Source organism: Ochotona curzoniae, unplaced genomic scaffold (assembly GCF_017591425.1).
Source record: "Ochotona curzoniae isolate NIBS_2020 unplaced genomic scaffold, NIBS_Ocur_1.0 contig_489, whole genome shotgun sequence".
Classification (NCBI taxonomy): domain Eukaryota; kingdom Metazoa; phylum Chordata; class Mammalia; order Lagomorpha; family Ochotonidae; genus Ochotona; species Ochotona curzoniae.
In genome coordinates, this window is record NW_024466412.1 from 51514 (window position 1) to 64740 (window position 13227).

General features: G+C 37.5%; 1 protein-coding gene across 1 annotated transcript; it reads right to left on the bottom strand.

Annotated features, from left to right (window-relative positions):
- Positions 1-11985: 11985 nt before the first annotated feature.
- On the bottom strand, positions 11986-12952 carry LOC121161849 (putative vomeronasal receptor-like protein 4). Its single transcript, XM_040988494.1, has one exon. The coding sequence runs from the start codon at positions 12862-12864 to the stop codon at positions 11986-11988; it is 879 nt and encodes a 292-aa protein (XP_040844428.1). The 5' UTR covers positions 12865-12952.
- Between the last annotated feature and the right edge of the window lie 275 nt (positions 12953-13227).

Below are 13227 nucleotides of genomic sequence, written 5' to 3' on the forward strand. Positions count from 1 at the left end.
TGATTGTAAATCAGTTTTAATGTCATGACTAAATTTTTTAATGTCAAAAATATGATGCTATTACTAATTAGCATGTGATAAATCACAAGTCTGATATCACAAATCAAGTCTTGTGATATCATCAATAACTGTTTTGTTATAAAACTGATATTGTAATTTCATGATTGGTTTTCAACTCAGAATCTCACCAATTTGCCATCATAATTAATTTTGATGTCATAACCCAAGTTATAATTGAATAATAGACATATGAAGAATTTTAATGTCATAAGCAATTGATATATCATTTACCATCATTCTAGTTTCAGATTTTTGTCATCATGATATCAAAGTTCATTTAATGTCAAAACCACCATTTCAATGTCATAATGAATGTTGAGTTTACAGAACATTATTTTAATCCAAAAAAGCCTCATTGTGGTATCATAATAAAATGGTACATGATGGACCACATTGCTGATATCAGAATCGTACTATTTTTGCCATCATTATCAGTATGGTGACATAAATATACTACTGTGCCATTAAAATCAGTTTGTGATGTCATGAACCAGCCATTGTCATGCTAAACAAAATTGTGATATCATATGAGACAACCATTGTGCTATCACAATAAATTTTGATGCCAAAAATCACCATTTTATTCTAATGACACATTTTCATATCATGTGCAATTCATGTGTGGTGTTGTAAGCAGCAGAGCCAGTAACATGAACAGGGAGAGGGTCTGGCAATGAAACACTGACAGGAGACCAGTGATGGTAGAAGACTCTGCAGTCTTTCTGTATTGCTCGTTCTTCTCTCCTTATATACTCATCCCTCAAGTCCTAATTTAGTCAGGAAATTGAAAAGAGATGAATCCAATTAGTCTAAGTGTTTTTAGCCACAAGCCCAGTTCCTGTTCCTGCCCAGGCCAAAGAGTGCTTATCAAGTCCTTAACCCACAACAATGTGGTGTGATTCTGATGTCATAAGCCTACCATTGAGATCTCATTAATTTCATCTATCTCATCAAATATTATATATATATATATAAAACATTTATATATATTTTAAATTTTACAATATGACTCCATAACCTCTGCGATTTCCCTTACCTGCTCTTCAATTTCCACAATTTCCCTTTATATGATTACAATAGTATGGTCCTTCCTAAGCAGGCAAAAGTTGATCATTCTGCTATTTAAGTGTATCCTGACATCGCAGGTACAGACAGGGTAGACAATCTGTCTTTTTTTGTCAAGCTAAATATGTAATAAAGAGATCCAGTAATAGTTTTAGTTGAAAACACAGATTTAAGAACAAAGAGGCAGAAAATATAACATCCATTGTTTTACTCCCCAAATGTTCAAGATCTTTCATTCTAATGTTTCACTCCCTTAGTGACTGAAACAGCTAGGGCTGAGGTGATTCAAAGATGGGAGCCAGAAGCTTCTTCTGTGTCTCCCACATGCATGAGGGTTCCCAAGACTCTGGGCCATTGTCTGCTGCTTTCCCAGGACACAAGCAGCAAGCTAGAAAGGAAGTAGAGCAGCTGGGGCATGAAACAGGGCCCATATGGGATCCCGGCTCATGCAAGGCAAGGATTAGCCACTAGGCTTCCACACCGGCCCTACTATCCCTTTTTTAAAAATATTTATTTTGCTTATTTGAAAGGCATATTTAGGAGCTATGCTAAAGTAACAATATAAGCAAATTCGGGGGGGGTGGGTGGGGTCATGGAATATCATGGGGCCTATGTAACTATCATAGAATGATGATAATAATTGAAAAAGAAATTAAAATAAAATGTCTATATCTGCATTTATATATCTATTTATATATATATAGAGAAATATGAGCATATATATAAAGACAGAGCAAGAGAGAGAGATATTTATATATATATAAATATAGAAAGGCATACTGAGAGTATCTTCCATCCTCTGACACAATACCCAAAAGTCTATAATGGATTGGAAATGGCCAGGCTCAAGCCAGGTCCAGGAGCATTATCTCAGTGTCCAGCATTGATGCAGAGACCCAAGCACTTGTGCTGTCTTCTGCTGCTTTCTCAGCTGCATTAGCAAAATGCTCAATCAAAAGTGGCACCGAAGCAATCCAAACCAGTGCCCATGTGGAAGCCCCAAATGCAAGTGATAGCTTCATTCACTACACCACAACTCCATCCTCATGACTTGTATTATAGAATGGCTGGTGTTCTTTTTCCTGGCCATGTCCTGACTTATGACTGTAACTATAGCTCTCCACTTCGTCTTTCTTCATAACCTCACATTGTATGCCAAGTTAATCTAAGTTTTCCTACTCTAAATGGTAGTCTACAGGGATAATCTTTTCCAGTCTTGGCTCTGACCTCACAAATCTGGTGCCTATCTTGCTGAAAATGTCTGTAGGTACAGTTTAGCATCATGCTTATGTCTTCATCTAATGAAGTAATAAAAACGAGAGTGATTGGTTTGTGTACCAATTCATGTCATTAGATGATAAATTAAGTAATACGTTTCTGTGAGATGACACTTGGTTATACTCCCAGGGAGAAGAGCCTCTCCCATCTGGCCAAGAAATATTTCTCATGGAAAGACCTGTCTGTTCTTCCTATCATTTGGTCCTCTGAGTTACTAACTTGAAATTGTTATTTTGGTTTTTTGGAATCAGTCCTTCATATACCAGCAGCTCCTTAGCAAGAAGAGAAAAAGTATCTTTATATCTGTAGATGATATATCCATGTATACTGCCATAATCGTTGTGAAATCATAACCAATTGGCAAGTGATAAATCACAATTTTGTTTGAAAATGTGCTATTTTGATATCATAATAAATTGCAAATTCATAAATCAATTATGACATCATCTATCACTGTGACATCATCAATTAAATCATAAATGACTATTATTATGAGAATTTTTATTTCATAATCCATCAGTTTTTGGCAAACTACTGTGATGTCACAGTCACTTGTGATGTTATAAAGATTAATGGAAATATTATAAACCAAATATTATTCACAGTAAACTGTAATATCATGAACACAATTGAAATATTAAGCCACCATTCCTATATCATAAACTTATAGTGATGTTACAATTTCTTCAAAAACATTTCTTCCAAACTGTCCCATCATGATATGATAATTTCATGTCATAATTTGTTCAAATAGCATAAAATTAGCATGGTGCCATTATAATCAATTATGGTCAATTTCATACAATAAATAATAATTTTAATGTATTTAGACTTTAGTGATGTCATAATTTTTTGTGAAAACAATCATTCTGATATCAACATACTACAGTGATGCCTTGATCAATTGTGATGTTGTAAACCTATCACTGTGCCTTCATAATCAACTGTAGTATGATAGACTATTGTGCCATAATAATGAGTTTTGATTTCATATGCTACTGTTGTGTTGCCATAAAACATTATCTTATAATGACTTCATTGTTTTTACTCACCATATTAATAGTATAAACATAATACTATGATATGATAGTTGAGTAATCATATATTCCATGATGACCTTGTAAACATGATATTGTGATATCATATTCAATTATGAAGTTATAAATAACAATGGAATTTGGATAAAACAATTTGATTTCAAACTCAATTGATTTGTGACAAACCACACTTCTGATTTTACAAATCTTCCTCTGGGTGGAATATGGAATTGTGAAGTTAATTATTATGCTGTGGAATTTCAAAGCTAGTACAGTATTTTTTTTTCTGATACCAGCATTAGATTTTCATGAAATCATATGAGGTCAAAATCACTTGTTTGATATTGATGATCATTCTGATATAAACCTAAAAATCTAGTACCGTAGTCAATTGGGTAATATGAAAATTCATAGTGACACATAAAACACCCATTGCGATATTATAATTTATTGTGAAGCAATGAAGTAAATGTGCCACCTTAATCAATTATGATATACTAAATCAACCATTGGGATGTTCTAAAATTATCCTGCAAGTAAACTCTGGCTGGACAGTTCTTTTCTTGCAACATTTAAGAATGTCATTGCATTTCTTTTGGTATCTCAGTTCTTTCTGACACAAAAACACCATCATTAAAATTATCCTCCTCATTTTACTCTAGAAGTTGAATTGTTAACATGTCTCATGTTAAATTTCTTTCACTTTATTACTAAGGAAACTTAAATTCTCAAATCATAAGATATTCTTTCCTCAGAGCTACAAAGTTTTAGCCATTGATTCTTCAAATAATTTAACCCAATACCATTTTTTCTCTCCTTCTGATCCAAAAAGATGTGAATTTTAGTCTTTCTTTCCTATTAACCCAGAACTTCTGCTCAGTTTTAAGAACCAGTTTGCTATTTCTTTCTGTGTTTGTGATTGTTTCCTATTTAAGTTCACTGTTCCCTGAGTTCCTCTATCACCTTTCAAGTTGAGCACTGAGAGCAACAAGTGCTTTTGATTGTTTGGGTTTATTTGATCTTGTTTAATTTTGTTTTCAATCAAAAGTACTCTGTGGTCTTCTTTCTGCCTTGCATTGCTGTGCTGAGACATCCTCATGTTCTAGCCATTTCAGGAAAGCAGGAACCTAGTTTTCAACATCATCCCAGCCACTTGATTGTACTTGCAAAACATCCAAACATCTGAGTCTTTTCATCACCGTTGTCTATGGAGTACCACTTCTCACAGGAACAGGATTCCCTAGCACATCTAGTATGGAATAAATGCTCTAAATGTATTTCAGGTTACTTTGAGGTCTTGAAAAATTTGCTACAGAATTACTACAATGACTCCTTTCCCTGCCTCCACCTCCTCTGACAGTGTCTCAGTTACAACAGACTGGAAAGTACCAACAAGCTTTTTGGAATGATGTATCAACTCCATTTTCAAAACCTTTGCAATTACGTTATGTTATACCTGGAATACACACAAACCAGTTTCCTAAGTGAATCATCACTTGGCTGAGCTCTCAGAGTCTGAAGTGTGTTGTGCAGGATCAGAAACACATGTTCACAGGGCAGGATCAGCCCCAGGAATTCACATGCAGGTCCTTCTTCTGGCTGCACTCTGTCAGTTTCAGTGGGACCACTTGCTGCTTAATGCTTTGCTTTTCTGCTCCATGACCAGAAAGCTAGGTCTACAGGACTGGGTGAAGTTGACCTAGCTACTTTAAGAGGCAGGAAACAAAAGAACAATCTAGTGTGACCTACACTTCTGCTGGTTATTCTGCACCAAGAAGGAAAAGAAGCATAAAATGTGCCCTATGTCATGTGCTTGTGTGAGGTCATCCCCAGCCCTTTGTTGTCCAGTCTTCAGTTTTCTAAAAAGAAAAAGTGTTCATATGGATGATTCCTCAGCTTCTGCAAGTTGGTAAGATTAGAAAAAAAAAAAAAAAGAAGAAGAAGAAGAAAGCACTGTGGTGAATGTGGGCATCGACACCCTCCACCTCCCATGTGATAACAAAGTGCTTTACCACTCAAGATACTTCACCAGCTGCTGTGTGCTATCCATTGTTTCTTATTCATCTGGATCATGTTATCTAGTTGTAGGGCTGCCTAGAGCTCTGTGGAAACCAAAATAAATCATTCAAAAACTGACTGTCTTCCCTTGAGTGAGGCTATATTCATTGAGAGGAAAAGCAAGGGCAAGTTGAGAGCACCAAATAGCAGATGCTGGAAAAATATAGAGTTGATGGTCGCCTGTCAAGATCCAGAGTTTGTGAAGGCACAGAGCCAGGATACACTGGAGTGCTGATGAGACCTGAGAGGAAGTTGTTCCACCTGGTCCAGGACCAGCGACCCCTCACACTATTGGCGAGCATCACTACCACTACACAGCAATAACATCCGGATGTGTGAAGCAACTTCTTTATCATCTATTGAGTTTTGATCTCAAAATTATGATATATTTTAAATGCAGAAATGATTTCTTGTTGCACATATAAGTCTCACTTGATAGTTCATTTATCATTAAGAAAGAAATGTGATTCCATTTCCTCTGTCCATTATAGTTTTTGATAGGAAATCATTACCATTAAAATTGTTCTGATTGTTTTCTGGCTGTTTTCAAGATCTATTCAAGTGCTTTTCCTTAGCCCTTTTGTTGTGATATGTTTAATTTTTATGAGTTTACCTTGCTTGACGTTGGTTTCAAGTTTTGAGTCCACAGGATGATATGTTCTTGGTAAACATAGAAACACTTTTAGTCATGAATCCTTGGAAATATTTTTCACCAGCCTTTCCTCACTTTTGCTGGTTTTCCAAAGATGTGAAATTTCAATGTTTTGTTATATTTTTCCTTTGAATTCTGAGATTCTGTTCAACTGTAAAAACACATATTTTTTCCCTTTATTTTTAACTGGTCACTGTTTTCTATTCAAGTTCACTGGCTCTGTCCACATGAGGTTTTGTCTTGTTTTGCCTGTTTGTTTGTTTGTTTTGGTATCTGGTTTATACAGTGATTCAATTTCATTGCTCAATGTCTTAAAATATGTTTTTAAAGACTTAATTTTTACTGTAAAAGCAAATTTAGAGAGAGTAGAGGAAATACAGAGAGAAGCCTTCTGTCTGCTGGTTCACTGCCCAAGTGGCCACAGAGCTGAACTGATTTGAACCAGCAGCCAGGAGCTACTTCTGCATCTCCCACATGGGTGTAGGATTCCAAGGCCTTTGAGACAATCTTGAATTCTTTCTCGGGCTACAAGCAGGGAGCTGGGAGGGAAGTAGAACAGCCTGGATATAACCTAGGGCACATATGCCATCCCAGCACATGGAAGTCAAGGACTTTAGCCACTAGGCTGTTGTGCTGGACCGCTGCTTAGTCTTCTTATTTTCCTGTTTTACTGAGACTTCCAAGCTTTCTAGCCATTTTATGAGAGCGTGCACTCACATCTTCAGCACCTTTACAATCACTTGATTAAATGTGTTGAATACTCCAACATCTAGGTTTTCTCCTCTCCAGGGTCTATGAAATATCATTTCTTCCAGAAACAAAATTTTCTGGTTCTTTCTTTGCTGGATCTTATCAGATGGATTTTGCGCAGAAAATCTGCTTTATATTTTAGATTAACGTGGCTTCTACTATTTAGGCCAGCAATTCTTAGATGTGTATGACTCCCAAGAACACACCAGCATGGATCCGGATCCTCACACATACAAGGTGAGCATTTATCCACTGAGCCAATATACCATGCCCTTAAGTGCAATTTATACAAAGAAGAAAAAAAAATCACAATGATATACTTGTACCAGTACTCTTTCATTCCTATGTACTAAGAGTGTGTCTTAATCATATTAATGTTTCTGTAGGTTTTGTGATTTAGCTTTTGAATGGCTCTGTTGCACAGATGAAACCAGCTCAGAGCGTTTAAACTGACTTCTGCAGTTCAAGTATGTGTAGAAACAAGTAGAAAATTTATGCTTTGAACATTATCATTACAATGTAGTGTAATCTCATTTACCTAAGGTGCCCCAAACAGGAAAATTCACAGAGGAAACAATAGGGAAGAGGTTATGGAGCACTGAAGGGAGAGGCAAGTGCGCAGGCAATGTTTACTGAGTACAGCATTTCTGTTTGGGCTAATGAGAATGTTGCGCAAATACACAAGTGTGACAGTTACACATTGTAAATGTACACAATACTTAAAATTTTAAATGGTGGAATTTGTGCTGGGGTATACTTTAACACAGAAAAACTCACATGAACATTTGATTTTGTTGGAATATAGTACAAAGTCTTGCCATGGTTTTGTCCTCAGACTGGCTATGTACTCATTCTTGGATTCATCTAACAAAGGTGCATACATGTCTAGACATAATCTTCAGTTCATCAGGATCTCATCCACACCGCTCATGTTCATACTTCCTGAAACCCGGACATTCATGATCTCCACAAAAACCACAGGTCCTGCCAGCACAAGCTTCTGCCTTGTCCTTGTCCACTTCTATGTGTCCACGTTGTATATGGAGGTTGCATCCTGTACCATCCCAGAGGGCCTGCAACTGCCCACATAGACTCACAGGTCACCTCAGAAGCTGATAGAGGGCATTTGGCCACATCTCCATCTTTCCTGTCCTTTTGATACCAGATATCCAGTCTCAAGCTCCTACATATTCAAAACAAAAAACGTTTTCTAAAATGCTACACTGGTTATTGAAGACATATTCATGAGGTTTGCTCAAAGGTCATCAGTTTTTCTACAAGCAAATCTACTATTTTTTCCGTGTTTACTTTCCCCAGGTATGTTTTGCAAAGCACATATAAACAACATCATTGCATGCAAATGAGGACACACCCATGTGAATGTGTGTGTACCTTCTGATGACTTTGTCCCGTTCGATCTGCTCTCTCAGGTTTTGTGGTTCTTATCTGCAGGCTTGTTTAATTTGGGCTGTCCTTTGAAATAATGTGACTGTGTAATTGATGGATGAGGTAGTCTTATCAAGAAGCGGACTGAGAACCTAAGCACTAATAAGTGTGGCTTCTATAGTATATTAGCTATCTGGCTTGCTTAACAGGAGGAACTCACTTGGTTTGAGACCTGGTGATGGGACGGACTATTGGTGTTTTTGTCTTTAATAACGCAAAATGCCAGTCCTCATGCCGCTGACACCAGGAAGCTCCATCTGTAACACCAAGTTAGCCCGACGCTCTGCCAGGATTTCACCTATCCCACAATATCCCATCCTCAGGTTTCTGGGCACCTTTCTGACCTTCAGCTTATCTTTACTTTACACCGAGAGTATGAAAGCACATCCGGAGCCTTGACCATTCCACAGGGCAAAAACATAGTAGGGCACAACAACAGATCCAACAAATCTTGAGGCCCTAGTTGAGGTCACCTGCAGGGGCAAGAGACATGTGTGCAACTGCAAGGATGGCTTGGGGTAAAGTGCCAAACCCTGGCTGCATCGGGTTTCCAGGATTCAGACACAGGGTCTGCTGTTTTCCTACCCTGACCTGACAAGTTGGGCATTATAAGCTACTTCTGACACACACTAACAAGAAGTCAAATCAAAGTGTCCAGTGGCCAAGAACAAGAACTCCCATATGAGATACACTCATCCCTAATGGCTTCTTAACAAACTGTGTCACAATGTCCATCCTTATTTTTTGTTTTTATGCTAACATGCCATGTGACAATGACTATTATCAAGAGAATGGATAGCAAGTTCTGCTATTTTGTGAGTGAAAGGGAATTCTTGAGTATGTTTGGTGGGAACGTAAATTAAAACAGCCATTATGGCACAGAGGCTAAAGCCACCTTATGAGTTTAAAAATGAACAAAAATACACACAGTGGTAATTCAATATAGCATTTTTATTAAAATGTTAAACACTTGACAAATGATGAAATGTTTTTGCTCTATGGTGTTCTAATCATTTACCTAATACACAAGTGTTACTTGTTTCAAAACAGGAAGAATCAAATGATTATACCCCTTCTCTCAGAGAAAGACAGCCCCACTCCAACAAATAGAAAAGTTAAGCTGGGTGATTTTAAGAGGGTGCTCCCACCCTGCTTCTGCTCTCTGAAGCTTGAAATCTGGAGGCAACATGGTTTTCCAGCATCAACACTTTCCTCTTCCTCTCATGAGGTGGAATAGTCCTTGATCTTGCCCTGCTCTTGGTCAACTCAGATTGTTGATAAATGGCCTTGACCTTTCCTGTGTCCTCGGATCCCCAGCAGACAAGAATGTGCAGATGCAACTTACCTACTGCCCCCACAAGAGCAGTAAGTCATGCCACACAATACAGAGAATTACTTCAGCTGGTAGAGCACTTGCTCAGCAGCCAGGAGATAGGGAATGAACATCCACATTCTACATGCTTGCCCCAACAGGCAGAAGGAAGGACAGGGACAACTGCTTGCATGTCCACTTTATGCCTGTTTCCTCCTGTGCAATGGCTAAAAATGCAGCACAGACCTGGAGAACACAAGGCAAAGCCACCATACTATGGAAATGATGGCCCCTTCTGGTCAAGGGATGTGAAAGCTAAGCACAAAGTGCACTAAGTGACCGTCAGGAAGGTTAAATCGAGGGAGCAAACCCTTAAGGAGGATGTCCTTGTGAACTCTTTGTGCAGAGCTCTGCCCAGGTTACATGTGATTTAGAATGTATACATCACATTTTAAGAACAAACAATTAACAAACCAGTAGGGATGCACAGTGATTAATACCTAACACATTGTCATGTGGATCAATCACTGTGATTGCAGGTTACATTTCTTAAATACATATTTCAAATCAACAGAAGACTTCTGAAGTCAAATCAATGAATTCTAACAATTCAAAGAAAACAGTCATCACCTTCACCTCTTTCCTTATCCTTCCTAGAAACTTATTGTTCTGAGAACTATTGCTTAATTCCTGGCTCTAATGATGGGTACCCACAATAGGATATTTCATGGAACTATAAAGTGATTCCAAGTATCTTCAATTGTCAGAAATAATTATTACCATTTTGCTAAAAGAATCTTGTTCCTGAGGTTGTTGAAAGCACTTCATTCCACATGATTTCACTTTCTCTGCAGCCAAGGCTCCGTATTATAAGGGGCAGTTTTAGGTATTTAATATGTGCTGAAGTACCCATCACCTAAAATTAACCTCTGTAGATTGTTTATATTGTGGTATCAAAACATGCAGTCTAGAATAACAACAAAGAATTTATATTTTTGGCCAAGGCTCCCCATAATACTAATGCTAATGATGGTATTGTTTCAATTTTCTTTTTCATATTCATTTTGGTGCAAAACTGTGTCTGACTTGCTTCTCTATTACTTTGTAAAAGGTGTTTGAAAGAATTTAGCATATCAATTTATTTGCAAAATGCTAAAATCACTATTTCATTAACCAAGCAATTAATTTTTTTCTAAAAAATAATTTTTATTTCATTGGTCAAATGACAGCAAACACTGAAATGATCTAAATGTTGAAGAGGAAAACTATCCACAATGAATAGACTCTTAACCAGCAGAAATATTGACTAGAAACACTTGAGTCAGAAGTTTCTTAGGAACTAATGTTTCCTATGTTAGCCAAAAAAGAAAAATATCTTTGCATCGCATTCTGTACTAGAACCATGAATAACAGGCAATACTCAAAATGAAAAAGAGTAAAAAATTATTAACAAACCTTTTTGACACTTGATAAAATTATGTCACAGTTTCAACTTAGACAACATGTATATTTCATTTTTCCTGAGCTAACATAGAATAATTACTTAATTTGAGAATAACAAGAACCTATGCATGATCTTTATTCAATATGAGCCTTATTTTAGAGAAATATGATCAATTATAAAATAAAAGTTTTTGCAAACATAAAAAATTGTGAATGTTTTCATAGGATGGTATCAGCAGTCAGATACTTTTCCATGCAGAGAAAGAGTAGCCTGAACCAGGATATCTTGTGAAAAGGATGTGCGCCTGTAGACGATGTGTGCCTGTAAAGAAAGCCTTTCTCTGCTAATCTTATGTTTAAAGGACGCCATAGCAAATATCCAATGAGCCCCAGGAATTTGTTAAAATTTTTTTTTTCTATTTCAGCCCTGCAAAATCTCTCTCTCACTCTTGGGTTGTGTGTTTATGTGTTGTGTGTGTGTGTGTGTGTGTGTGTGTGTGTGTGTGTGTGTGTATGTGTTTATGTGTGGATAGGTGGGTTTTTTGGAGTGTGTGTTGCAAACTTATGGACTCTGTTTTTTTTCTGTTATTGCACTTTTATTGACCCTCAGAATGCTGAATAACCTACAGTCCCAACTGTATAAGCAAGAAGAATAAAACCACACAGCAGAGATATCAGAATGGAAAACTGGGAGGATCTGTATTTTCCAATTCCTGGAAACCCTGAAAAGAGATAGATTGCTTGGTATCAAAATTTCTTAAACTGAAGTTCAATTGCATAAGACTTGATGAATTTAATATTGTGTTGAATGCAGGAAAAGGCAATCCCTCAATACACATTGTATTACCTGAAAGAATATGTTTGGAAGCAGTTCCCTTATCTTCTCAGTTAGCACTCCAGCATGCAGTGATACGAATATCCCTGCTGATCAGAACAAAGGGGCTGAGACAGGAAAAACCCAGTTCGAGGAACTTTTTGGTATTTATTATTGCTGATTCCTCTGACAATGTGATTCCTGTGTAGAGGGAGAAAATTAAATCTGCCCAATAAGACAACAGGAAACAGGTCATGAGAATGAGTGTACTCTGAGTGGCTCTGATCTCTGGGCTGGGATATTTGGCACATCTGGAGCTCTGGAGGTAGAGGACACGCTTGTGATGTTTGTACAGATAGAGAGCCATGTACCCACTGCTCCAGCCCATGAGACTCTGAAAGGTGAGGTCTCGAAGAGCCATGAGACAGAGGAAGAGCCACCTGATGATTTGTGGAGCTGGCAGCATGTAGCAATATCCAAAGTACATTCTAACAGCAGATCTGTTCACATTGTTGCTTATTGTGATATAGTGGAGCAAGTTAGAGCTTATGAGAAAGCTAAAGACCCAGAAGAGGAGGAGGTGGGGAAGAACTTGCCATGCAGTGTGTGGTTTGAGCGTTTTCCACAAGGTGTTCCTGGGACTGATGGTGATGGCCTGGACTATACTGAGGAGGCAGGTGGTGCAGATGGAGAGACTTCGAGCCACCCTACTCAGGTAAAATAGTATTTTACAAAACATGTCACCTAGTAGGAAGTTACTAAAATAAAACATCATGCTTATGTTTCTGATCCATAAGCTACAAATAATAACAATATTTGAAATAGCCATTTGAATGAGGATAAGATCTATGGAAGTTTTCTCACGACTCATCACTAAAGTACGTACATGTTTGAAAAGCATGAAAATATTTCCTACAATTCCAGGTCCTGTGAGAGAGAGGAAGCTCATTTTCTGGATTAGGTGTCTCTGTGTCTTTTTATGGCTTCATGAAGTGACCTAGAGAAAACTTGAAGAACACTAAGTAGTGAGCATGACAGTTTCAGATCAGTGGATGTGCTCTGGGCTTAGGGAAAAGAACAGTATCTGTGCAAGAACATGTGCATAGTTCATTTCTCTTTTATGGCATAAAACTCATCAATCATTTAGAGCTATTATTTTTATTTTGAAAAGCAGATTTGAAGAAAGAAGGAGAAACAGAAACACAAGTCCTCAATCTGCCAGTTCACTTACGTTCCAAATGAATGCAATGGCCAGAGTTGAGCCAATCTGAAGCCAGTAACCAGGAGCTTCTTCCTGGTATTCACAATGGCT

What these genes read in the sequence shown, in the direction of transcription:
- LOC121161849 (XM_040988494.1), bottom strand. Translation starts at nt 12,864, where the DNA reads ATGAGCTTCCTCTCTCTCACAGGACCTGGAATTGTAGGAAATATTTTC.